General features: G+C 39.6%; 2 protein-coding genes and 1 pseudogene across 5 annotated transcripts; 1 reads left to right on the top strand and 2 right to left on the bottom strand.

Moving 5' to 3' along the window:
* The window catches only part of LOC131255176 (uncharacterized), a 164,432-nt pseudogene that overhangs the window by 49,034 nt on the left and 87,522 nt on the right, over positions 1–27,876 (top strand).
* LOC131255748 (sister chromatid cohesion protein PDS5 homolog A-like) lies at positions 198–21,082 on the bottom strand. The gene is made up of 11 exons (XM_058256554.1): positions 20,622–21,082; positions 20,291–20,517; positions 5,095–5,175; positions 4,290–4,982; positions 3,673–4,171; positions 2,938–2,989; positions 2,755–2,841; positions 1,712–1,777; positions 1,463–1,626; positions 725–873; positions 198–632 (listed from the first exon to the last, which is right to left on the bottom strand). Exons 2-5 carry the CDS (start codon positions 20,405–20,407, stop codon positions 3,986–3,988), a joined length of 1,077 nt encoding a protein of 358 aa, XP_058112537.1. The 5' UTR covers positions 20,408–20,517; positions 20,622–21,082; the 3' UTR covers positions 198–632; positions 725–873; positions 1,463–1,626; positions 1,712–1,777; positions 2,755–2,841; positions 2,938–2,989; positions 3,673–3,985.
* On the bottom strand, positions 15,131–19,965 carry LOC131255750 (uncharacterized). Of its 4 annotated transcripts, XR_009176368.1 has the most exons (7): positions 19,853–19,965; positions 19,469–19,591; positions 19,315–19,378; positions 19,126–19,195; positions 16,068–16,285; positions 15,580–15,623; positions 15,131–15,483 (listed from the first exon to the last, which is right to left on the bottom strand). XR_009176368.1 is itself a non-coding variant. In XM_058256557.1 (3 exons), the coding sequence occupies exons 1-3, from the start codon at positions 16,300–16,302 to the stop codon at positions 15,457–15,459; spliced, it is 309 nt and encodes a 102-aa protein (XP_058112540.1). In that variant the 5' UTR covers positions 16,303–17,343; the 3' UTR covers positions 15,131–15,456. The 4 variants fall into 4 exon arrangements, 2 of the variants coding, with proteins under 2 accessions (XP_058112540.1, XP_058112541.1); XR_009176369.1 differs by lacking the exons at positions 19,126–19,195; positions 19,315–19,378; positions 19,469–19,591; positions 19,853–19,965 and adding an exon at positions 18,878–19,113; XM_058256557.1 differs by lacking the exons at positions 19,126–19,195; positions 19,315–19,378; positions 19,469–19,591; positions 19,853–19,965 and having other exon boundaries at positions 15,131–15,486; positions 16,068–17,343.

Genomic DNA, 27,876 nt, shown 5'->3' with positions numbered 1-27,876 from the left:
AATATAAGAAAAATGCAACTGATAATGAATGAACTATACCTGGAAATTCAATACTCACTAGTCTAGCCAATGCACCTGATTCAGACCATTCAATTAATTAACTGCTTCTTGGATGGACCACAACCGAAACCCAAATTGATTAAATGATGTTAACAGTTGGATCAATGGACCTACTATTGACAGACAAAGTCAAAAAATCCAGGGGAAGCAACATCCAAGGGGTAAGCATACCAATTGAACAGTCGGAAGTCGCACACAAGATGATTCCTTTCAACAGCCCATTTGAAGGAACAAATCAGATGGTTAGGATTGTTGGATGTGTAATTTTTTGGCTATGACCTATACAAGATGAGTGGTCAAACTACTCTACACAAGACGGCTACAAACACATGCTACATACAATAACCATGGAAATTACATATACATGGCCTTTATCGTGGCATTTGTGTTACTATAGTTTATTAGCAACATCTATTGTAGGTACCAAAACATCCATCTTCCTTCAGCAACTCAGATCGACAGACCATGGTTGGGACAATGGCAACAAAGCCAAATCCAACATTTGAGTTTTCAAAGAGAAGGCCAGTCTCCAAGCTCTAGGCTACTTTTGCTCCTGGTACCTTCCACATACTCTGCATTGGAAGAAACATAACAAAATGATGGAGAATAACTAGTAAGATGCTAAGCAATCTACTCCAAAGATGAGAAGGCAAAGAGAGATTACAAGAGGTTCATCATCCGAATCTCCTGCAGCTCCTCTGTCAGAAGAATCCAGTTTCTCTTCTCTGTCTGATTCTTCTAGGTCTGCTGGGGCCTCTCGTTCCTCCTCCTTCGCGGCTGCTGAAGGAGATGCTTGTTCTTTTGCAAAATCATCTAATAAGAAAAAAGCAGGACATGAGAAACCAAAAGAATAGAGAAGATCTCTACCATGGTTAAAAGACTCATTGATTCAGATCAACTCATTCAGTCCTCAGTCGAAGTCACGAATCACTCAAGGATGAATGGGGGGATCACTCGAGGTGTCAAACTGGGTTGGATCTCACCTAGTTCGAGTTGACTCATCCAAGGTACACGTACACCCATGACCTGACTAGTACGTATCTTAAGACCATAATTAAATCCTTCCACAAAATGTTGTGTCAAGTGCCACTCATTAATTTTTTAAGAGGTAGCTAAATCGATGTTTTAAGAAAATTTATCAGCTACACTGATTACAGCAGAGTACTATTCTCATTTCTCTGTGAGGTTGTGAAGAGCATGTAACAAACATCATAGCCACAACACAGAACAGATGGCACTCAGTGAGGTTGCAAGGGTAAGGGCAGCAGTGCATGTATTGAATTTGGCGGCAACTACAGGTAACAGTAAGCCAATGGATGAAACTATCATCTTGTGGGCATTTTGCATTTCCTTAGGTGAAGAAGAGACAAACCATTGATTTTGAAAGTGGCAATAGTTTTACCTGAATTAACTTCATTGACTTCAGGACTAGTGTCGGGGTGAGAATCTGATAATTCAGGGGCAGCTCTTCCTTCAGTGTAATCGCTAGCATTAGCACCAATGTTGCTTTCTGACATTCTATGGCTATTCTTTACATTTTTCTTTATAGTTGTTTTCCTCCTGAATCTAGAAGGTGAAAGCATGTCACAAATTTTCAGAATTCACTTAGCAAGAAAGATAGGTAAATACCCACAACATACGAATTCCATACTTCTTATAAGGATTCTTATTTCGTCTTGAGGCACCATATGTCCTACTTTTTTCCTCCTTGTCTGACCTGTAGCAACAACAATGTACAAGATGTATAATGGAAATTGCATTCTCGAAACCAAATACCCTGCCTGGTACGGCTACTTGTGAGACTGGATTTTTTATTCCTAGTCCCCAACATATGCCAATTTGCCACCTGTACATCAGGCCATTCATCAGGTGGACCCCCACCTTGCAACTGGTGTGAACAGATAAAATGGCTCACCTGGCCAGTAGGTGTGCCACACATATGCCAGATAATGATCGTACGTGTCAATTATTTAATCCGTTGGCCTACCAGATGAGCACTCTGACCTAGCCATTGGGCCATGACACATACATGGGGACCATGGGTCCCAGCAGATGAACAACCCAGAATAAGCACACACCAGTCAATTGGCATCTGCGAGGAGTGTAAGATTCATAATCCTACCATCGCCAGTAGTCATCTCATTGCTCAAAAACCAAAATATTCACATAGGTCGGTCAGGGTATGAAATCACATCATTCTGCCCACTACAATGACACCAGTTAGTTGCATAAAGTGGAAGAGAAAGCAGTGGTGGATTTGGGTGCAGGAGCAGTGAAGCAGCATTTCCAAAATGTTGCGAGTATGAACTCCTAGGAAGTAAGAGCAGGCAAATTAGTTTGAACCAGAAGAAAGGTAGAAGCTTTTCGGACGAGTTTAAAATCGGCAAAGCATCCCACGCAGCAGATCCATTCAGGACCCTCATATCAGTTTCTATAATGTTGTGGTTCAAAACTCCTAATCTGTGCATCATATCAACCATATACTGCCCAAACTGTATTTTAATTAACTAAAATGACACAAAACTGAATAATGGAAAGAAAAGCGTTTGACAGTGATACTTACATTCCTTTGGATGGGGGAAACATTCGATGATTTAAGTCGCTGGAAAAAGGTTGAACACATTATATTCCGTGCTGAAAAATTGCAATTTAGCCAAAGAAGAAAAGATTGCTCTATAATAGATAGATCAATACCTTGCTAGGCTTGGAACCTTCACTAATAACCTCCCACTGCTCCTTATCTAACTGGAGAACTTCCACATCTCCATCGTCATATAGTATCTTTGAAGCAAATATCATTCAGCAAGTAAGTCTGCAAGAAAGGGGACAGTTTGGACAAGGGATAATTAAGAGAAGTACACAACTCTCATAGTTTACCACATGTTTCTTCTTTCCTGGGTTATAAGATTGCACAACACCTTCATAAAACCTGCAGGTAAGAATAGTAGAGTTTACAATAAATACGGTGTTAAACAAGTCCATCCTAACAACTCAGCTTCCTGTTATCTCAAAAAAATTTACTTCCATGCTATGAAGCCATGAAGTTGCGCTATACCTACACACACACACACAAAAAAACAAAAAAAAATTATAAAAAATAAAAAATAAAAAATCGAGTCATCCCAACTAAAAGAACCAGGAGTTCAAGACTATAATGATTCAGGCATGTTCGAGTGTGCCCCCAAATTATGCTTTACAAGGCCACCCAAGCATATTTAACGCCCTCGGTTTAGGCAACAAGGAAGACGGCCTCACACTGAGCAATCTTCTGCTTTACAGCCTTTTCTGGCCCAACATGATTGAAGTGGTAACAAGGTCCTACTATTACTTCAACCATGATTTGGCAGTAGCGCAGTTTCTGTCTTGGGAATTGAGAGCAGTAATCTTTAACTAGTAACAGAATTTTGTCCAAGAATAAAAGGTGGAAAAGAAAGACATCTCCAACCAACACATAAAGATGTGATTGATTAAATGTTGTTACCCAAGGTTCTCCAATACTGACAACTATTGTACGTTACAGCCAGCGCGCACTACGTATCTTTTTTTCTTTTTAAAGGAAATGCTTATATGTTGTAAGTTCCACAAAATCATAATGTCAAACAAAACACTTACTGTTTATCTATTGGCCACCAAACTTTAACTCTGCACCAACCAATTCCAAGTCATGTTTTTCAGATCTCTTTGTTGAACACTACACAGAAAACCAAAGAATAACATTGTGGAATGATCTTTTTTTTAGTGAATGGCAACCACTTAAGTCCAAAAACAAAACAGCAGGGAAAAACTAAACTACAACCAAAATGAGCCAGGAAAGGCATATTGTATTACACTATGTTGAAACCATAGGGAGTCATCATTATAAAAAGGAAAAGGAGAAGAGGAGGGGGGGGGGGGCGCGGGGGGTTACAAATTTTACCAGGATCCTCTACTTCATTATGGAGACAAAATGGGACAGAACCACTGCAAATTGATTATAAAGACAAGAAACTAAAGAAGTTGCCTTTGCCAATTTGGCAATACTTCGTCTTTTACGCTTTTTGTTAGCACCCATGGGGCTCTTGAAATTACCAACCGAGTTCTTTTCATCATTTTCCACCAGCAAAGAGGACTCCTGCACACATGGGTCCAAAGCAAATTGCTATTCACACCAACAAAACCCAGATATGGCAAAATTTGGGAAGCAAATTGTCAGTTTGAAAAGTCATCTTAGGAAAAAGCACACCTCTCACCTCTGGCTCATGGCCGAGAGTTTCTGAATCACCCATGCCATTCAAATGTTGCACAATGCCTTTCTTTTTACGTCTTGACGAGGTTTTAGTTGTTGGCGATAGTGATAGCAAAAAGTCCGACTCTGTGGGCTCTGCCTTGCTTTTCTCCTTGGATAATTTTACTTCTGACCAATCCTGGAGCTCTTCATCCATTTCAAGAGATTGCATGGAGAAAATTCCAATGCTATTTGAACTTGCTCTTGAAGCTTTGCCAAGGCCCTTAACAGAATTCCTCGGATGAGACTGCCTACGAGTGTCCTTACCAAAAGGTGATCTCTTGCATGTTGGAACTGGTGTAGAAAATACATCACTGGTTTTTCTCTTTTTCTTTTTCCGTGATTCAGAAGATTTCTTTTTGCCATTTTGATTAGCTGTTTCTCTAGTTATAAAGTGCTCGTGACCATTGCCCAACTTGCCATATTGCAAGTTCGTGGCTCTTTCCTGATTATCTAATTTTATTTTCCTTGAAGTTCCCAAAATATCAACATCATTTTCTGCATTATTTCCCTCAACAGTCGAATGTTTTCTCACTACTTTCTTGTTCTTCGTTCTCTGAGATTTCAGACGTTTCATTATCTTCCCTAAAGGCAATTCAGCCCCCTCTATATCACTATCTTCTAAACCCTTCTCATCTTTGCCAACGTCAGTATGAACCTGAAATTGCATCACAGTAAGGACACCCGACGGAGTTAGAACAAAAGAAAAGGAATTGAATAGAAAACAAAATTTAGCATAACAGAAGTCATCAACAATCAGTAGGACGTACTGTTTCTGTGTTTTCAAACTTGAGTGATTCAAAATGAGTCAAGACTTTGTCATCCGCCAACCATGACTTCTCTTCGTTGGCCTGAAAGGAAGGAATGGGAAAAGTAAGATATGGCCAAAATAACCAAATTATGATGTTCTATCAAAAGTTTAGCCACTTAATAGATGACTACAACATATCTATCTGGTAATGACTCTATAGGCATCCAAATGAATCAGACATGAAAAGAAGACAGTTACATATTTTAACCGCAATTACATTTCAATATGCTTCAATCTATCTATAAGATAAAAGTAACTTTAAAACCATTAATGACCATGAAACAATACGCCATTTCAAGCTTTCTAACTTGACTCCTGTATCATATTCAATGAGATTTCAATTAGATCATAGGATCCGAATAGAAAACTGCAGGATTTAAACAACATTGAGCAAAACATTCTGCTCATAAGTTAATTCACATATCCAAATAGTGCTAAATTAAGCTACTAGGAAATCTCACGCATCCGTAGGTTATGGTATCAACATTTGAATTGATGAATTTGTAAACCGAGAGGAGCTGAAAGCTTTTGTGTATCTGAGACAACCCAAAGGGGTTGAATATATAGAGATTACAGCATCTATACAAGGAAAGAAATAAAATCAGAATCATCTACCTATGGAAAACCAACTATATAAGGTATGCTAGCTATACAAGGTATATTTCGGTCTGTCTAACATCCCCCCTCAAACTAATGCGGGTCATCGATAAGTAATAGTTTGCCAACGAGAAATAAGTGACGTGCAGAAGTGAGGGACTTGGTGAAAATGTTTGCAATCTGATCATGGGATGCAACATGTGGTAGAGAAATAAGCCCAGACTGAAATTTCTCACGAATAAAGTGACAGTCAACTTCAATATGCTTCGTCCGTTCATGAAAAACCGGGTTAGAGGCAATCTGAATGGCACTGAGATTATCAACATGGAGTGGGGTAGGATTCTGCACAGGAATGCCCAAGTCGGAAAGAAGTCCACGTAACCAAACAAGCTCACTACACACATCAGACATCGCTCGATACTTGGCTTCTGTGCTTGATTTGGAACAGTGGCCTGCTTCTTACACTTCCAAGAGATGAGAGAAGTGTCGAGAAAAACACAGTAGCCAGTGGTAGATCTTTGTGTGAGAGCGCAACCAGCCCAATCAGCATCCAAATAAGCACGAAGGTCCAGAGTCCCCGTGGAGGAGAAGAACAGTGATCGATCTAGAGTTCCACGTAGGTACCGTATGATGCATAACACCGCAGTCATATGAAGAGTCCGAGGAGCAAAAAAAAACTGACTGACGACTTGGACAGCATAGGCAATATCAGGGCGAGTCATAGTTAAGTAAACCAGACTCTCAACCAGACGACGGTATAAGTCAGGCTGTGCAAGTAGATCACCATCGTCGCGGCCATAATGAATGTTAAGTTCTAAGGGAGTCTGAACTGTTTTCTGATCTGTCAATAATGCCAAAGTAAGAAGATCATTGGCATATTTACGCTGGCTGACCAGGATCCCACGTTTAGAACGTGAAATTTCAAGCCCAAGAAAGTATGTGAGATGGCCGAGGTCTTTCATTTTGAAGGAGGATTGTAGAACTTCCTTTAAAGCCGAGATGCCAGCAGTATCGCTACCAGTCAGTAGGAGGTCGTCAACATAGACCAGAACAATGACAATTCCGTGAGCAGTGATGCGCAAAAATAAGGATGGGTCATGACCACTTTGAGTAAAGCCAGCACCCGTAACAATATCGTGAAAGCGTTGGAACCATGCCCGAGGTGCCTGTTTGAGGCCGTACAGGGCTTTCTTTAGGCGACATACCTTATTGTCAGGGATTAAGGAGTCATGAGGAGGTTTTAAATGCACGGTTTCTTGAAGATCTCCATGAAGAAAGGCATTTTTCACATCCATCTGAGCGAGTGGCCATGAGCGAACAGAAGATATAGCCAGAAGAGTACGAACAGTTTTCATCTTGGCCACGGGAGTGAAAGTCTCATCATAATCAATTCCGTATTCCTGTTTGTATCCCTGAGCGACAAGTCGAGCCTTGTATCGATCCAATGATCCATCAGACTTGAGTTTGACCGAATAAATCCATTTGCTACCAATTAGTGTTGAGGGTCAAATATTGCATATCAGACCCATTTATTACATAGATTTACACACATGATACCGCTTAATGGCCTGATTAATCGTGTTTATAATGCAGAGAGTATGAAGTAGGAATAGAAATGGTATCCAGAGTAGCATTCATGGCAGACAGAACATATCAACCGATCAGGTGCTCGATGTTCACGACCGGAGCGACGGATCGAGGTAAGTTCGGGATCAGCAACGGGAACAGTAGGTTCGGGTTGAGTAATATGTGGTGGATCTGTACGTGGTCAACGTGAGTAAACCTGCAACAGACGAGGGAGAGTACTTGAGGCAAACGGAATTTCTGAAAAGGCAGTTAGACCAGGAGAGTTTGGAGTGTGCGGAGGAGGAAGAGATGAATGAAAAGCAATGTGCTCAAGAAAAACAACATGTCGTGAAATCCGAACACGACGAGAAACCGGATCATAACATCGAAAACCCTTCTGAGTTTTCCCAAATCCCAAGTACATACATTTGACTGATTTTGGAGATAGTTTGTTACGTTCACGTGAAGCCAGGTGAACATAACAGATACAACCAAAAACACGAAATGTGGAATATGCAGGAGGTAAGCCTGTGAGAACAGAGTAAGGAGATTTACTGTTCAGAACTTTGGTTGGCATCCGGTTAATCAAGTAGACGGAATGTAACATTGCTTCAGCCCAAAAAGAACGAAGAACACTCATAACTGTCATCAGGGTGTTGGCAGTTTCAACAATATGACGATTTTTTCTTTCAGCCACCCCGTTCTGTTGTGGAATATCAGAACAGGTGGTTTGATGAATAATTCCAAGCCCTTAAAAAAATGTACGAAAATCAGTTGAGAGATATTCCCCCCCTGAGTCAGAGCGGAGAGTTTGAACTGAAACCCGAAATTGAGTCTCCACCATAGAGTGAAATAACTTGAATTTTTAAAAAACCTGTGACTTCGATTGCAGAAAGTAAATCCAAGTGTAACATGTGAAATCATCAATGAATATAATATAGTATCGTAACCCAGAGAGAGACATAATTGGTGAAGGACCCCAGACATCCGTATGCACAAGTTCAAACATAGAAGATGATTTTGTAGTACTTAGGGAAAATGGAACATACTTTTTGAAAGACAACAGGAAGAACAAGAATAATCCAAATCATTTTTATTAAGAGAAATATTTCCTAACATGCCAGACGAAATTAACTGAAGTAACCGATCGGAATGTGGATGACCCAGGCGAAAGTGCCATAGTTTCCACAATTTATTTGCCGAAGAAATATCTGATGAAGAAGGAGAAAAGAAACAACGAGCCGGAGTGACAGATGGATCAAAATCCAGCACGTACAGACGACCATGCCGCCTACCCCTCCCAAGTACCTTCCCCGTCGCCAGATCCTGCACAAAACAACAGTTGGGAAGAAATATGACTAAGCAGTTATTTGATGTGAGTTGACCAACTGAAATTAAATTGGAGGAGAGGTTAGGGACATGAAACACATCACGAAGGGTGAACTGGCGATGAGCAGAAGGAGAGAAAGTCAATGATCCAACAGACTGAATAGGTAGTCTAGTGCCATCCGCAGTAGAAATAGCCTGATTGCCGGTGTAGGGACGAATGTCACGAAGATGGGATACAACACCGGTCATATGATTGGAAGCACCCGAATCGAAGAACCATGTAGAAGATGGGGATATACCTGACATACCGGCCGCAGAAAGGGCCTGAACGATTTGCTGGAGCATCGCAGGAGTCAACGGAGATGAAAGACCTTCAGCAGAAACAGTAGATGTAGAATCAGTAACAGTCGGCTCGGAAGAAATAGTGGCAGCAGTAGCAGAAAGAGCACGACCACGACCACCACGTCCACGGACGGAAGAAGATGCATATGCACGTGTACGGCAGTCTTGAATACCATGACCAGTTCGTCGACAATAAGCGCACCATTCTTTGCATTGAGCGACAACATGACCCACCTTGTTGCAGCCGCGACAGGTTAAAAGAGAGGAGCCACATGTTGGTGTAGTGGTGGACACAACAAGCACCATATCAGATGATCCCGGAGTCGAGGAAGGAAGTGATAGAACTTTTAGTCGTTGTTCCTCAGCCAATAGATCATTACTAACCGAATTCAATGAAGGAGTAGGGCTAAGGTTCAAGAGAACAGCTCGACAATGCTCGAATTTCGGACGTAGTTTCATAAGAAATTGGCGAACTTGCGCACTCTCGCGCATAGTTTGGAAAATCCTAAAGTCATTAGGAAATATTGGATCCATTAAGGCCATCTCAGTCCAAATTGTGACAATTTTAGAATAAAATGATTGAATACTGTCGTCACCCTGAGTAAGGTTAACGAGATTCTGTTCCAAACGATATGACCGGGCCGCATTACTTTGTTGATAAATTGTCTGAAGATGCTCCCACATTGCCTTAGCCGTGCGATGAGGTGTAAGGCCAACAGCAATGGACCGATCGACCGAATCGAGAATCCAGGTAATAATCCGTCCATTGTTCATTTCCCAATCAGCCAATTTATCGGCATCCGTGGAAGTGGGAATAGTAACAGATCCATCAATTAGTCCCCACAAACCACGACCCTTCAGGAAGTTCTGAAAATGGATGGCCCATAGTGAATAGTTGGTACCATCAAAACTACACCTTGGGGCCTCTGTACGTGATGAGTTCTTGTCCATTGATCGGAATTAATATAAAGCACGCAAAAAGTTGCAGCAGAAGAATGTTTTAGGTGTACCGTACAGCAGGAGACACCCAACGGGTAGCAGTATCTGGATCTTGGCGGAATAGGAACAGCAACAGGACCTCTGGATCTGGAAAATGTAGATCCGGCGACGCAGCAGCAACAGCAACAGATTGTCAACAGATCTGGATGAGGTTGCTGGAACTTGAAGAGAACGAGCAATAGAGGTGACCGGGCGACGCTGGACGAGCACAGAGGTGACGCTGGACGAGCAGAGGGGCGAATGGATGAGAAGTGGTAGTCGGACGGGCAGGGGGTGGTCTGATCTTCAACAGGGGACGGTCGGAAGCGCAGGGGGTGGTCGGATCTTCAACAGGGGACGGTCGGACGCGCAGGGGGTGGTCGGATATGCAACAGGAGGCGGTCGGACAAGCAAGGAGTGGCCGAATCTGCAACAGGGGCGGTCGGAAGAGCAGAGGGTAGTCGGATCTGCAACAGGGGCGCGGGGCGAGCAGCAGATGGCGCTGGATGAGCAGAGGGATGATCGGACGACGCAACAGGAGTGGCCGGCCGATGCAGGGGTGGTCGGATCTGATAGGTGGTGCCGGATTTGGATCAGTGAATCTCTGATACCATGTAAACCGAGAGGAGCTGAAAGCTTTTGTGTATTTGAGACAACCCAAAGGGATTGAATATATAGAGATTACAGCATCTATACAAGGAAAGAAATAAAATCAGAATCATCTACCTATGGAAAACCAACTATATAAGGTATGCTAGCTATACAAGGTATATTTCGGTCTGTCTAACAGAATTCCCATAACTGTCATGGTGGATATACAAGAGCCAGTAGAAACATAAGAATAATCAAGGAGTATGTGGAAGTCATACCTTGAAGACTTGGAACCATTACTGTTGTCAAGTACCAGTTAAAACTACATGGCTTTAAAGACACTTTCCCCTAACACTAAATTATACGATTAATATCAGCAATGAAATGATCACTACAAATCCCATGCCTTCAAGCGAAAGATATCCCCTGTTCCAAGTACAATGTAAGATCCTTGTTGGAGTCTAGCTGTCCAATCTAGGGCAAGGTAGTCCCAAGGCCGTCGGATCAATGGATTTTGTGTTGCAACCATCAAGATCAAGGGGTCTGACGCCACAAAATGAGATCATATAATCTTAACTGGTGGATGATAAGAAATGGATGTCACTAGGTTATGCATACAAAGAGGGATGTCCATAAGGGTTTTAATTATAGATCCTCTATGAAGAGTTGAAGATATTAAAGTTTACAAGCCAACTGGACTCGGGTTCCACTCAAGACACCCTTGATTGAGAACTATAAATGTGCAGCATGAGTTTCCTAATTGAGGTGAGATAGGCATTTGGTGGCCTAAACCAATTACGAGAGAAAAGAAGCTGCGCAGTCTGTGTTAAAGGTTCTTTCCCACTTTGTTATAAATACACTTGTTGCACAGTTTACAGTCCCTATCAAACAGTGTATCCATCTCTTTCGTACAACTCAGGCATATGAGATATGCTTGGGGAAATATTCTATTCCTAGTTTGGTTCTTCTTCCACTTCGACCCATTGAGTCTAAAAGGTAACCTTGGGAAGGCGATCTACTTCCCAATACAACAACATTGCACTCACAGAGTGCACAATTCAAACTCTCAATTCCATCTTTGATTCAAGACCAATCAACGTTATCAAGGATGTCTTCTGTGTTAAAGGATTTCTTTCCAGTTTGAAATAAATAAACTAATCACATGGTTTAGAGACCCTATTGGCTATCACAGAGCGTCCTCTTTTTCCCTACCCATGCATAAAATACACGCTTGGGAAAGGATCTTCTTTTTTCCATTTCAGTTCTTCTACCACCACTTCCCTTCGAGTTGACAAAGGCGGCCTCGAGAAATAGATCTAGTTCCCAATTAAACAACATTTTCACTGATAAGGGAGCAATTAGAACTCCAAAATCCTTCTTCTTCTTCTTCTTCTTCTTCTTCTTCTTTTTTGAAGGATACCAAATCCATCTTTATTACAAGCAGTGATTTAAATAGCAATACTATCGGCCTATACTATTCACATCACATGTTCCCAATACAGTATATAGTGGGAGTTATTAAATTCCCCTATATTGCACAAAATATTGCAATATATCGATACGTTACGATATTTTGCCAAAACTCTTGATGAAATTCCCTGAGTATTGAACCTTTCACAAAATCATCTTATGAGAAGCATATCACAAATTAAACAGGTTTTTACATTTATAAATGAATCATTCCAAAAAAATTCGGGATTATGTGAACATCCACTATCGAGAAAATGCATTGCACCACCATCAATAATGCCAACCAACCTTTGAAGATGCAAATTCAGAGTTGACCGAAAATTCATGTGGATAGGATTTGGAGTCAGATATGGAGTAGGAACGGGAGTTCTTTTCTGGACTCTAACATTATGGGCAAAGGGAAGGAAAGAATATAATAAATTAATAGATACAATGCTTTCATTGATTTTTTTTATTTTTTTTTTCCAGTGAAATATTTGCTCTAAAGCGTTGACCATAAGTGGATTTAAGTTATGGTTAAAGGAAAGAATATAATAAATTAATAGATACAATGCTTTCATTGATTTTTTTTTTTTTTTTTTCCACTGAAATATTTGCTCTAAAGCGTTGACCATAAGTGGATTTAAGTTATGGTTATTCATGGCTCCTAGCTTCTCCAAGAAATGTTTAGGTATGTACGCAGTTGGTTTGAGGTGGCTGATTTTGTTTGGTTTAGCATTGCCTTTGTTTGGATTTTTTGTTTTTTTGTTTTTTTTTTTTTGTTTTTGTTTTTGTCTTTGTTTAGGATTGTAAATGGTTGTTTTCCATATCAATAAAATTACAGGTGGTGTGCTCCCACCTTTTTGTAAAGAAGAATAAACGGAAAAACAAATAAAAATGAATCCTATATCGGAGAGAAGTTATTTAGCTTTAGCTTATTTTTCATTCTGGATGCTTGTGTCCAAATATTTAACGCTACACACCTGTTAGCTAGCATAAGGGAAAAGGAAGTGTTGATTGATGTCTCAAATATATACCCAAATTTAATAGTGGGTTACATATCATACTTTTTCTATCCCATTTACAATCTCACATCCATCAACTTTCGAGAGCTTTGCTAAGCCCATATGCATGTGCAGCAAAGCTCATGTACATGCCATAATGTCAGCAAGGAACTATGAAGCCAAAATCCAATCCATCCATCAGAAAAGTATCACCATATTCATTCCCTAGCTCGAGAATCAGGTTGATCTACTTTTAAGGGGCCACATGCTTAGTGGACCAGATTTATTTTAGGAAAACATGTAAAAGGTTAGACCAACCTAATGGATGGATTGGATCTCACACTTATATCCCATGTTGCAATATGTGTTGCCATACATGAGCTTATTGCACAGACACGTGGGCTTAGCAAACGAGACCATTTGCAAATTAGGGGCACTTTTCAAAGGGAACATAAGAAAATAAAAGGTGTTCGTGCTTTTCTCATAGTTTGGAACTCTAATTTCACACCAACAGTAGGTTGCTCCCTTACATTTAAGAATTTATATAGATAAAGTGACAATGTATATCACACCCATCCCTAGAAAGGTAGGTCCCAACCTAAAGATCATCAGGTGGGACACGCTTGTATTATTGAGTAATTTTTTTATAATATATAGTTTTCTACAGTGTTGCCAACTTGATGAATGGCTATGCATGATTTTCATGCATGCCTTTAAGGTGGGCCTACAGCACAGCTTGAACAACAATTGAGCTCTAAGCCTACTATTTTGTGTGCCTGACATCCAGTCCTAAATTAGGTATGCCTGAAATTTTAGGGCATAAGACCAAAATTCATCTCCATCCACAACTGAGTTGGGCCTAAACACAAGAAATAATGCAAGACGGGATGCCAACCATAGGTTATGTGTGTGACCTAAATGACGTGTATATTCTATCCAATCCATTCATCAAATTAGTCTAATTAGGATGAATAGATAATCCAATAGTCATCTTGATCCAAAACACATGCCGACCACACATTGTTAACTTAGAAATTTTAGGCATGATTTTACATTATTACTAAGAGCCTAGCCTACAGGAGTTGTTTATGGGGTTGTTTGCACCAAGCGCATGTCACACAAGAAATTCGGTGGACAAGATAGAATACAAGTGTTTTACCCGTTGCATGTAATAGGCAGAAGTCTTGTATGTTTTGGTGTGAGTGCGGGATATATGCATTTGCCTTTGGCAGGGCTACACATTAATATCTTAAAATGACAAAAGCACCTCTGTCACATCACTGAGACATCATACTTGTAAAACTAGTGGCTATACCACTAGGATCACTCGAAGAAAAAGTTTGAATAACCCAACACTAGGCAGGACATACACAGATTGAGTTGGACCACTGGCCGTTCACTCAGTTCAACAGTAACACTAATGGATGAGTGGACCATTATGGTTTTCTTCCCTAATTTTTCTGATGCATCTTGCCGTTACCTCTAAATCCTTCTTTGCATTTTTTCTTTGGGGTTTGAAATTGATTTTTAAATTCACTACAAGAAAAATGACTTTTATTGGTGGTCAAAATAGCCGGTAAAGGTCAAAAATAACGTTGGGAAAAGCTTTATCGGCACTCAGACAAGCGCTGAAAAAAGGGTGCATTGGCAAAGACTTTACCAGTGCTCATCATCATTTACCGGCACTTTTTCTGGCCATCGTAACCAAGTAGACTCTTCCGATGCCCATTCTCCTTTTTCCGGGCCACTGGTAATCACTGAAAAAGTGCCTGGGAAAGCTGAAAAAGCGCCGGCAAAAGTCTGTCCAAGCACTGGTAAGAGTCTTCTGAAGTACCGTTGCTGGCCACCGGTAATCACTGAAAAAGCGCCTAGGAACATTAAAAACGTCAGTAAAAGTTTGTCCAAGTGCCAATAAACGTCTTCCAAAGCATAACAAAGGTTTGAGAAGTACTGGCAAAGGCTTCAAAAGAGCCATTAAAAGCCATGAAACCCACGACAAAAGCCAGTAATTTATATATATATATATATATATATATATATATATATATATATATATATATATATATATATATATATATATATATATATTTTGATTTCTTGTGGTTTTTTAATATTTGAAACCTAAAAAATGTTACGGTACAATTAAAAATGAATATTAAACAAAAATTGTATTCCTTTACAATAAAAATATATAATATTTACAACAATAAGTTGAAAATGGTCATGAATACATAAAAATAAATAAAAACCCTTCATGTGGTCCACTCCTAGATTGGCCACACTGTCGAACGAAATGGAGACAACCAAACTGTTAAAGCTCTCATCAAGCCACTTCATGCATTAGCTTGTTGAACATAGATGGCACTGTTGGGCTTATCATCTTCGCGGTCCATATATCTCTACAATCCAGTGCGTAATCAAATTACTCGATATAGGTTCTGACTCTAACAAATACTTTGAGCCAGTTAATCAAAAGAATCCAACAAGTATCTCTGCTACCAAAAGAACAAAATAAATAAATAAACATATATTGGAGTAGCAAGAACATTGTACCAAAGAAATTGAATGGTCAAGAGAAAAAACAATACCATGATTTGGGACATGAAATCTGTTTCCATTGGTTCGGATGCCTCTGCAACATTCATAAACCTCGGTCAGAAGAAATTGGTATAGAAAGAGAAAACAGATTACAAGTGTAACCATGAAGGGGACCTTTCCATTACAAGCCAGTAGAAACCAATAATACAAGCCAAAAGTTCACCAATTTCAATTGGGTTTTCCTTGTGTTGGAAGCAGTAAAAGAGTTAATGGAATCAACAAAAAGATGATACCAAACAAAATGCCGGCAATTCCCATAAGAAACTGAAAGTTTCACTTTAGTTTCAACTAGCCAGAAACTTGCTAGGTTGAAACTACTAATACTCCAAATCATCAACTTGGAATGTTTTGCCAGCATTTTGAACAGGTCAACTCAGCCAAGCTTTCAGTCAGGCCACAAGTTTTTTGAACAATGTACAAAAGAAAATCTACACAGCAATATGCCAGGACTACAACACTCCTTGTTTGCATATCATACCTTTCAAATTTTCTGTTGAACAACTTGTCAGTAGTGTGGCAAAGCCAGGAGGTAAAGATGAGTGAACAGAATCAAAGCTGTCGGTGAGTAATGGTTGCTGCGAACACATGTGTTGCTCGCCTGTATTGGGGGAGGTCAATAGACTCTGATTGAGGTGAATTTTCATATCCAGTGTCATCTCTTGGATATCCAATTTCCAATATGTTCTTCGAAGTTTCCTGGAATAGAAAAGCATTAAAAAGACAAATACGAGGGAGGAAAAATTGATATTTTACTACTACAGTTTGGTTGATCGGTTTTGTTTCATGGTATGTTATCAAAAAAATTTGCCGTGTTGGTCCACATACAAATATAGAACATAAACATCGTCTTATTCAAAATTTTAGTTGACAGAATATACTTTTACTCCTGTCATATGCTTACAAGGACTTACAGAGTCCCTTTTTCTGGATTTACATTTTGTTCTTTTTCGGTTAGGCCATAACGATCGGACACCCATATTCCAGGACTTTTGTAAAGATTGCTTGTTTTGTATTTCCCCAAACATGTGTTTGGAAATGATATTTAAACTGATTTTAGAAAAATACAAATATGGTAAATGTTTGCTTTCGACACCCTTATGTAGGAATGTGGGAGTTTTATCCTAATTAGGTGAATACTAAACTTTGGGAGAGTTTAAAGGAGATTCGTTGTTTTTCAGACTTTTTAGAAATGCTCCAGGTTACTTTACGTGAGAAAGTGGTATTTCAACTTTAGTGGAAAGCTTAATCTTTATGAAAATGCGTGATGCGTGGTGTGTAGTAACCATGCAATGGTTATGGTGCATCAGGGAAGCACCAGCTTCAGGCGAATCAGTTAAGAATTACTCAAAAGGGTGTTTTCTTCTCCCAAAATCAAATTAATTGTTGATTGTGAACACTTTTCTCAAACTAACCTACGAAACCAAAATATAGCACCACATTTTAAATGAGCAAACCAAAGGCTATGCAGATCAGGGAACAGGTAAAATATGCAGAGCTGACAACACACCTACTGTTGTGCAGCTTCATCATCAATTGTTACAAAACAAAGAAAGTTTTTATTACAAACTTAGCAATAACTATGATGGAAAAGATACTTCTTCTCCCTCGTGGACCAAATCCTAAAAACATCAAGTGCACCATTGGTAACTCTTTTGTAAAACAGAATAAAGGCGATGCACAACCAGCATTACGATGACATGCAAGTCCTGTGCTCATCAGCAAACATGGATCCCCATGGACTACTTTTAAAACAAAGGATTTAGCACTATAGACTGCTAGCACACTGTCACAAGAGTTGCACCAATACTCAAATATAATGTTAATAATGCATTCTCATTCATTTTTTGTTTCTAATGCTTAAGTTTTTTTTTCAAAAAAATGCTATTTCATATATATGGAGTGGCAATCTGTACATAGCATGCAAGGCCCGGAGAACTAAAAAAAAAAAAAAAAAATTGCCCATGCCCTGGGCTCGAAGAAACCCAGTTAGGTTTCCTTAATCGTCCCCAGGCCTGTCCTGTCTAGGACAATTTCTCCTCAAGATGCAGTTGGAAGCTCAGAGACAGATGTAAAGACCTTGTCTGTTTGATTGGAACTGCCTAGGTGTGCCAGGCTGTCCACAACTTTGTTAACTTCCCTCGGGATGTGGGAAAGCGACACATCGGCATTACTCCGAATTAAATCAAACCGCTTCTTCCAGTAATAGTTGTTCCAGGGAGCTTGACCATTCAAGGAAAATAAGGCCACCACCGAAGATGAGTCGCTCTCCACTTCAACTTTGGTGAGACCTTGATCCCGGCACAAGATTAGGCCATCCACCACTGCTCTTGCTTCGGCTAAGAAGTTGGTCCCGGGATGTTGGTAATGCTTCAAGTACATGAAACAATAATCTAATTGGATTTTTTGGGAAAAAATTAAAAAGAAAATTGAAGTTTGAGATTGTTTTCCATCACCGGAAGCTGGATCATTATTTGTGGCAGAAATCCAACTTAACCATAATGTTACAAATTCCTTGCTTTTGTTGTAGGGTGAATTTTAAACATTCTCTATCCTAAGATGTTTACAGACAGACTTATTTGTAAAGATGCAACATTTCTTGACTCAAATGTTATTTGTTAGAAATATCACATTCTATACATTGAATAAGAATCATTTTACTGAATTTTTTTTAACAGACGACAAAGATAGCCGCAACTTACAGTTAATATATTGGAAATGCACATCCTACAATCACATCCCATAAATATATATATATATATATATATATATATATATATATATATATATATATATATATATATATATATATATATAGATTTTTAGATCATCAATGCATCAAGAGCTAGAAACAATAGCAGATTTCTACTTTCCAGAGAAGTTTGCAACAAAAGATCCCCGAATGAGGGGAATACTAATGTACAAAAGTTAACCCAATTTGCTCTTACGAACAGATCCAAGTTGAATACTTTCAAATGAAAATGATTTTTAGAATTCTAATTTTCCTTATTGTGGAGAAAAGGGGAAGGAATTCATCATATATATATATATATATATATATATATATATATATATATATATATATATATATATATATGATCCTTCAGCATGCCGAAATGGACGGCATATTCAAAAAACAAATCATGGACTAGAAAGTAGAGAAGAGTAACTGATGAAATCTGTAGTTTTCCATTCCCTCATGATTCAATGTTAGTTTTTCCTATCCATGTATTCATTCAACAATCTAATCAACCTACTTATTAAATAATTATTTGAGCTTGGTGGAAATACCTTATTTCATAAAAAACGATCCGGATCAATGGCAGTAGAGAGTAATTATTTTGCGTCTGCAATTCCCTCTGCCTACTTGAAGATGTTTGTTGTTGTATGTGTGCGCTCGTTGAGTCAGAATTGAGAGAATTCAAGATGAAAATAAAATCAAGAAGCAGCGACAATGTAGGGGAGATGCCGGGGCAAAAGAGACCCAAAAATCAAACATTGAATTAACGAAGCAATTGAAAAACAACATTTACTGAAACCTGAAAATCTCCTCTTTGGTAAGTGAAGAAACTCAACATGCTCCGTCTGTCCTTTGTCCGTCTTGTGCAGCTACAGAACCAATGGTCAACATGTGACAATCCCTTCACGAATACCACAAGATCCACCGTAGAAAAAATTCAAAAAATAAAAAAATAAAATCAAAAGAATAAAAAATTCAAAACTCCAACCAGATCCGCTAGGAAGAAAATCCCGCCCGACAATGCTCTCCAAAACCGATGATCTTCCAGAATTCTGCAATCAAGTGAAATAAAATCAAAGTATAAACCACATAAATCAACAAAAATGAAGCTGAAGTATATGGAAACAGATTGAGAGACAAACCTGTACACCGACGACGGCAACGAACGGAAGGGCTTCCCAAAGAGTTACCAGGGCGTTGTTGCCACCATAGTCGCCGAGGACCATATAGGCCCTCTCGATCCTATTCACAGGGTCGATCAAGCTCTCCATGAGAAGCAGGGAAAGCGATGGAGAGCAAGGTATTCAAAATCGGTTACGTAACGGCCGTTACATAACGATAATGGTCATAACCTTTACGTGTTACGGGGTTGAAACGATCATAACGGCCGTTACAGAAAAATGGGCCTTAACGACCTCCGAACGGTCCAATAACAGTTTTTTCAAAAAATAAAAAACCGCCGTAACGGTCCGTATCATAACGGTAACGGTGGTGGCCATTACGGCCACTGTTATCATTTTGAATACCTTGATGGTAAGTGACTCCGTGAGGCCCAAGGAATCGCAGCTGATGGCAATCACAGCGGCAACTGCAGTAGCAAAACCAAAAATGCTTCTCCCAACCAACTTGATCCAACTTCAACCCATCCATCCATCTTAAATCAAACTGTTCTAAAGTTGCTATCATCAGGTCGGTTCTACAAATGGACGACAAATATGCATAATCCAGAAGTAGGAGAGATCAGTTTTCTATTTTCAGCTGTGAACTGCTGCATTTTATTGTTGTTGTTTGGCTTTAGTTCATTACCAAAATTGATGTACATGTGTGCCCCACCTGAGAAGTGTACCAACCTAATGTCTGCACGAGGGGATCTTCATGGTGGGGCCACGCTGGCATATACAATTTTGGTAGATTTCCAAAGTAAAGCACTATCAAAAGCCCTACTATTCACTAATAAGAGTTACCTGATCCAAGCAAGAAGACCAAAAGCAGCGTCCCAATGGACTGTAGGATGCAACGCAGATCTGCTCTGAAGAGCAGCAAATGAACGGCAACGGGCAGCAGATACTCCAAGACAACATAATACACCGGGACCTCACTAGCAATGATGCTGAGGTTGGTCATGGCGAGCGCCACCAGAGTGCTGACCAGGGCGCCTCTCAGTGCGCTCCGCACTTTCGTCTTCTCCGGCCTTCCCATCCCATTTCAAAACAAACATCTTTGAATCAAAATCTCAAAATAAAAAGAAGAAAGGAGAAATGAATCAAGGCAGGATCGATGAGTGGGAAGTAGTACCAGAGGCCGAATGCACCAGCTGTGAAGAGCGAGGTCCATATTCCCCAGTGATCGTAAGGAGAGATGAGCGGTGGGAATGAGATGTTGAAGTGGGCGGCTGTGATTTTCAGCCGTCGGTCGTGGGGTTTTGTGGGAGTGGTGATGAAGGGATGGGATTTGTTGGGAGTGAAGGTTGGGAAGTGAAAAGGGCGGTTGCTGAGATGGTTGGAAGGTGATGACGGGTAAGGAGATGAGATCGTACGGATGGTGGGGCTGTGAAGGGAGGGCGAGTGAAGCTGAAGAAGGTCGGCGGCCATGGTATCGCCATCAAAGAGAGAGAGAGAGGGGGGCACACGGGAGCTTTCCTTCCAAATGCCCAATGACTCTGTCTCTCGATCTCGATAGAAGTTAGATCGATCTCTTCGAGCTCTTGCACTGTCAAGAAGAATAATGTGGAGTCGTGCGGGGGCGGAGAGAGAATGAGGAATCAGTTAGTTTTTATTTATTTATCTACTTTTCAAGCGTACCAACCGGCGGATATTAATATTGGCGGCGCTCCTTTCTTTAAATGGCGGCAACTACAAAAATCGCCTCCATAACCCGGCCATACAAGTTGGCCGTCATATATATATATATATATATATATATATATATAGAGTCGCGGTCTCCTGCGCACCGTGCCGTACGGTGCTTAAGTACGAGCTCCGTTAGGAGCCGTTGGATGCAAAATGGTGGCTGGGATGAAGTAGCCGTGCAGCAGGAGACTCTCCGTGGAGAAGACTCGCCACGGCTGTTTTTTCGGACGCACGCCCAACCTTATGAAGTGACGTCTACAAGTTCTGTGGGCCACACCGTGATGTGTGCTTTGTATCTACACCGTCCATCCATTTGGACAGACCATATTACGGCATGATGCAAAAAATGAATCAGATGCAAAGCTCGACCGGACCCCACCACAAAAAACAGAGGAGAGAGTGACGTCCACCGTTAAAAGATTATAAGGGCCATGACAGGATTTGTTCTGCCAAATAATTAACATTTAAGTTTATCTTAGTAGGAATGACATTATGAACGGTATAGATGGGATATAAACATTATGGTGGACCCAAATAAGTTTCAATGGTAAGAATTTATATACATACTTTTTACTAACGTACGGCATACTTAAGCTCTGGATTTATATCATTTTTTGGCCCATCGTCTAAATTAATCTTTCAAAACCGATGAACATGGTGGATCTTCCCTAAACATTACGGTGGACCCCACCTAATTAACCATGACGGAAAGTTCCTTTGGAATCCCCGTCCGCAAGCTCATCTGCCAGTATTGGTAATGGGACGAGGATTGCGTTACCATCCAGGTAGGGCTCTCTAAGACCCACCGTGATGTAATAATTTTATCCATGCCGTTGAGATTTTCTCTCAAATTATTTAAGCCATGACATATAAAATAAATAGCCACATAAAAGGCTTAAATGGACCACAAATTGGGGATTAAACGTTCACAATTAAAAACTTCTTAGGATTTGGAGAAGTTTCAGATCAAGCATATATTTATGTTTTCGTTTCATCCACGTCTACGTGACCTTATGAATAGGTTATATAGTAAAATAACATCATGGTGTCCCTTAGAAATGTTTCAACGGTGAGTGTCATATCATTGCAGCTTCCTTTGGTGTGGTCCACTAGAGTTGTGAACCTAATCCATTTTTTATCTCATACCTTAAAATGCTCTGAGAGAAAATATTAACGGTGTGGATAAAAAACTTACATCACAGTGGGCCCCAGAGAGGGTAAGATGCAATCCGCCTCCATTAGTAACGTGGCCAAACTGTCTAACAGAGGAACTGATGTTTCATGACACGAAAGGCTGTCTTCCCCAGAGCGGATTAGGTGAGGCCCGCCCCACAGAACATGGTGCAATCCTAACCGTAGGACTCACATTGATTATGTATTATATATTTACGCAATTCCCTTTTTTTTTTTCCAGATAATGTTTGTGGTGATTGGCCATTAAAAACTTCATGTGGGTGAAAAAAGCTTTGAATCAACATAATTTTTATTTTTTATGGTCCACTTTAACATATCAACGGCTTGGATGACAAATAAACATTACAGTGTTGACTTAGAAGTTGTTAATGGTGAGAGTTCAATCACTATTGTTTTCTATGGAATGGTTAGCCTGATATTTGGATTTGATTCAACTTTGAGATCAAGCCCTAGAATGAACTGAAAAACAGATTGGACGGTGTCGATATACAATTCACATATTAAGGTGGGCCCCACAATCAGGCATTTACCTTGTTTAAGTATGGTCGTGGGCGCACCTAATCTGATGCCTGTTCTTTTCTAATGTGGGATGTTGTAATCCCAACCCAACACATGTTAATTCGTTCACATGGGTGCAGATGAAGGGATCGTAGAATCCAAAATTTTTTTGGCCCCATTGACGGTGCGGATAAAAGACATATATTGACGCCTTCCATTCGTTTCTACAGTCCATTTTAATTAGTGATCTAAAAAATTAAGCATATCTAAGTCTTAGGTGGACCACACTATAGGAAGTAAGCAAATCTCACCATTGGAAGAAATAATGGTAATTGAATACCCATCATTAAAAGTTTCTTGAGGGCCACTCTAATATTCATTTGCTATCGAACCTGATGATAAGGTCACGGAAGCATTGATGAAAGGATCACGCAAATATGTAATCCACGGAGAGCTTTAATGCAAGCTTATATATAGATCTTCCTGCAATAAGATTTCAACTGCGACAAGTACTACCTATAGGGGCTAACAGACTAAAAAGCTTGGGACAAAGCCTTGCAACATCATGAATAATTATTATTCTTTCATTCAAATAATCATCAACTACTCTTGTGTTTCATATGCATGGTTTTTGTAGTCATAGTTACATAATTACCAAGTAAATGAGTAAATTAAAAAATTGCTATTGATTACATTATTAAGATAGTGGTGTGTCATGACCTAACGTCTCCACCTCATCATCTAATGTTTCGTCATGCATATCAACCTCGTCATCCGATGGTTCTTCATGCATATCAACCTCATCATCCGATGGTTCTTCATGCATATCAACCTCGTCATCTGATGGTTCTTCACACATATCAACTTCATTCATTGATGGTTCTTGGCATGCGGGAGATCTTATTCTGTAAGTAAATCATTTTAAAGAATGAATAAATAAGGATATAATAATTTAACAAACAAAATTAAAGAATCAATCAAATATAAATGAATAAAACGAATTAAGCACTTACAATTTTTTCCATATTGGACAATTACGTTTATCATGGCCAGGACCCCACTTCCCACATCCATTGCATCTTCTTTTATCTTTCTTACGCGCAACCTTTTCCCTTTAAGAAATTAATCTTTTTCCACTTCCTTTAGTTTTAGCACGCACCGGGTCTTTAATGATTACTTTAGTGATTTTCTTTATTTGTTTCTTATTTTTAGGCACAAATGTCTCACCAGCAACCAACTTCTGATCTTGAACTCGTTTGAGAATATCTTGTAGCCCTTCTTTACACATATGATATGTCTCTTTAAAATTAGCGCTTTCTTTGGCAAGATTTCTATAAATGTCTAACAAATTGCTATATCGAAGAGCATACGATTCATGTTTCTCTGTATTTAACTCCATACTACTCGCTTCGTAAACAAAATTTAGTTTAGCATCCCTTGTCCATCTTTTCAAAATATAGTGGTCTGGCAAATTGGGTATCCGAGATTGTCGTAGTATACATAATATGTGCCTACATGGTATGCCCTCAAATTCAAATTTCAAACAACTACATTTTGCTTGTTTAGATTCCATCTCGAATTCAACTAGCCGTTCGGGAGATGTTCCTTCACATACTCCAACATTGTAAATGCAAAGGCCTTCCATCTTTTGTAAAAGAATTGCAGTATAAATAGTGCTTTCATACAACTCTTCTTGAAATTTATAAAAAATAGACCGAGTATAAGTCTCTCCAAGCTCTCTCTCCATAGCGAATAAAGTTTTCAACTTTGGCTTGCTACTAATCGTTTCATGATCGGCAACTAACTCATTGTGTCTCTGTCGTGCTACTCCACGATCAAAACGAATTATAAAATCCATTAACGAGTTATTCTTCGACACATATTTACGAAAAAACGCATTCGTGCTTTCACTTCGTTGGCTACTAGATATACCCGCAAAAAAAACATGTCTTAGATATGCTGGTACCCATTTGTGACGAATGTTGAATAAAGAAGCAAGCCAATCATTATGATCCAACTCATTTTCTTCAATAACTTTGTTCCATTTTACTTCGAAATCTTCGGGCTTCTCAGAATTCCATATGCTATCATAAAAAGGTACTTTAAATTCATCTTTGAAAGCTATGTGACCTAACTTTTCAGGGACCTTCTGCAAAATATGCCAAATACAATAACGATGGAAAGCATTCGGAAATACAATAGCAATGGCTTTTGTCATCGCTGGATCTTGATCTGTTATGATCGCTTTCGGTGGGTCCCCTGGCATTGCTTCACACCATTTCTCAAACAACCAAATAAAAGATTCAGTGGTCTCATTATGGATAAAACCACAACCCAGTATAATTGATTGCCCATGGTGATTAACCCCTGTAAATGGTGCAAATATTAACTCATAGTGGTTTGTATTGTACGTGGTGTTAAATACTATAACATCACCAAAGTGATGATAAGCCTTACGTGAAATCGGGTCAGCCCAAAAACAATGTGTCAATCTGCCCTCCACGTCAACCTTCACATTATATGCGAACGATGGATCCAATTCCTTCATTTCAGAAAAATGTTCATACAATAGTTGAGCATCATGGTCCTTGATTTCTTTTCTTTTATCTCTTTCATAATTTCTCATGTCTTGTTCAATGCATCCAATATTTTCGTAACCACCTGATTCAATTGCTAAAACATTCATAGTTTGCGAAATGCCTATGCCTGTTTGAGTGAATGTATTTTCCAAATTCTTCTGCGCATTACAAACCTCACGATGTGATCGAAGAAGATGTTTCTTTCGAGGAGTTGCTAACTCATGACTGTGCTCCTCAACAAACTTTTTCACTATATAGTTTGGTCCACCGCCCTCTTTTTTAATTGTCATGCGAGCTTTACAACTTTCTCGAGTAATACTCCGTCGCCTCTTTACTACACCATGCTTCATTTGTACCTTGTTATCTGTTGTCCCTTCCTTCGAACATACAAACATCTTCCAGATCTCTTCTTGACTCTTATTGTATTTATTTGATCCTCTACGAACACTGAAGCCTGCCTTCTTTGCATAATGGTTGTAGAAGTTAAACGCCGCATCAACTGAAGAGAAAGTTGTCTTTTCAACTATTGGTTTCAACCCCTCTTCTACTTCTGGAATCCAACGACGGATAGAGGTTGTGCCAACTTGCGCCATTAAATTCTCGTGCATTTCTATAACTCATAACAAAAAAAAGTTTTGATATAGTTTATCATGAAATTATATAAAAGTTGGTAAATGAACACAACTCATAACAAAAATCAATATTTCTATTTCAGATTTATGAAAAAATTAAACGGTCCAAAGTCAACAATAACAAGACAATTATAAATTATCAATTTCCAGATTAATATGCCCAGTTAGAAAGACATGAGCCCAACAATGACACCCACCATCAAAAATTTTGTAAGGCCACAATGACATTGATTAGCCCATTCAACCTACTCATAAGGTCACATAGACCTCAGTAAGGAAAAATGCAAATACAAAGACTCAAAACTCAAGTGGGCCACGTATCAGAAAATAGTGGGAAGGGAATGCCTGTTGTTGAAACCTTTCCAGTTCTACCCAAGCCACGGCTCTTTTTGTTCCCGTGGAAACGCCCCAGTTCAGACATCTCTACTTAGATGGGCTTCTTAGGTGGGCCAATCAGCACATTTGGAATGGACCAAAATACCCATGTGGGTTCTTTGCATTGATGGCAGATGGCCTGTCTATTCAAAGAGGGCAAACCACCCCACCATCAAACTTGGTCAGTTGGGCCTATTAGTAGAAGGCTGATTGCACATTCCATATCAACCAAAAAGTAATCCACGTCAGCCTGGCTTAGGTGGGCCACATATCATGCGCTTTGCAGCATTTCTCTGAAACAGAAAAGGACTACACAAGCATGCCTCGCTTTTTTTTGCCTGGCTTGAAAACAAAGGAAAAGGAGAAATCTTTACACGTGCCATGTGTGTGGATGATATCAGGTGGAGGTCACAACAAACATGCCATGGCCCATCTAATGATGGTCTACACGTGTATTCTGAAACTCAAGATACTGGACATGCCATGGCCCATCTAATGATGGTCCGCACGTGTATTTTGAAACTCAAGATACTGGACAGCTTTTCCTTCTCTCCCATTTACTGGTACACGTGTGGCCAATGATAAGTGGGCCGGCTTAATGTGTGTACAAGCTGTGGACCACCTGATGAATGGTCTTTATCTATTACACTTCTCAAGACATATACCAAAGGTAGGAACCAGGGGCTTGTTGATTTAAAACGAGAATCAACGGCGAAGATCTATGCTCTAGAGAAGGATAATGAAAGAAACCAAAAGCGGGGCTGAGATGGCCTTGTCCCACATGAGTCGAGCTTTTTCTAAAGCCTCGAGGCCCATCAATTAGCTATGCCATTTCAATTCAGAAAGCGAGCCTAAAAATAGGAAGATCGAAAAGCTAAAGAGGTCACACCCACCATTGGAAATTTCTTTAGGCCCATGGAACCTTTGGAACATGACTCATGGTGATGAGACTCACCATATGAATTCGTTGTATGCTCATTGTCAATAATAATAAGACAATTATAAATTATCACATGAAAATCAGCCACACAAATAAGGATGCAATTCTAGAAATCCTTATTAGGGATCGAAATTGACAATCCCTCAAAAATTTTAAATTTTCTAAAATTTTAAATATTAAAAAAGACTCAATTGGAGATGGTTAATTCCAATCCCTTATTAAAAATGGAAGAAGAAGAAAAAGAAGATGGGTAAATGAATACGAGAATACCTTCCAATTGAAGGTAATTCACCACTCCCTCTATCACTGTGGTTGGTGGATGGGATTGGCCCCTGACGCCGCAACCCAATCTCTTCTTGATGTCGTTCGCACAGAGATGTGGTGGAAAGATGGAGAGAGAGAAGTAAATTGCTAAAGAATGACAAGAGAATGAGAAATTAGATTGCTAAAGAATGGCAAGAGGACGAGAGAGCTTTTAAAGCT

The sequence above is a fragment of the Magnolia sinica genome, chromosome 9, assembly GCF_029962835.1.
Source record: "Magnolia sinica isolate HGM2019 chromosome 9, MsV1, whole genome shotgun sequence".
NCBI lineage: Eukaryota > Viridiplantae > Streptophyta > Magnoliopsida > Magnoliales > Magnoliaceae > Magnolia > Magnolia sinica.
The sequence above is the reverse complement of the archived record's forward strand: the minus strand, read 5'-3'. Positions and strand labels throughout refer to the sequence as shown.

What these genes read in the sequence shown, in the direction of transcription:
- LOC131255750 (XM_058256557.1), bottom strand. Translation starts at nt 16,302, where the DNA reads ATGCTTTTCTATTCCAGGAAACTTCGAAGAACATATTGGAAATTGGAT. An exon ending in TTCAACAGAAAATTTGAAAG is followed by an intron (nt 15,624 to 16,067) that starts GTATGATATGCA and finishes TGAATGTTGCAG; the next exon opens with AGGCATCCGAACCAATGGAA. An exon ending in ATTTCATGTCCCAAATCATG is followed by an intron (nt 15,487 to 15,579) that starts GTATTGTTTTTT and finishes TTCTTTTGGTAG; the next exon opens with CAGAGATACTTGTTGGATTC.
- LOC131255748 (XM_058256554.1), bottom strand. Translation starts at nt 20,407, where the DNA reads ATGTTGTCTTGGAGTATCTGCTGCCCGTTGCCGTTCATTTGCTGCTCT. An exon ending in GGTCTTCTTGCTTGGATCAG is followed by an intron (nt 5,176 to 20,290) that starts GTAACTCTTATT and finishes CCTTCCTTTCAG; the next exon opens with GCCAACGAAGAGAAGTCATG. An exon ending in AGTTTGAAAACACAGAAACA is followed by an intron (nt 4,983 to 5,094) that starts GTACGTCCTACT and finishes ATGCAATTTCAG; the next exon opens with GTTCATACTGACGTTGGCAA.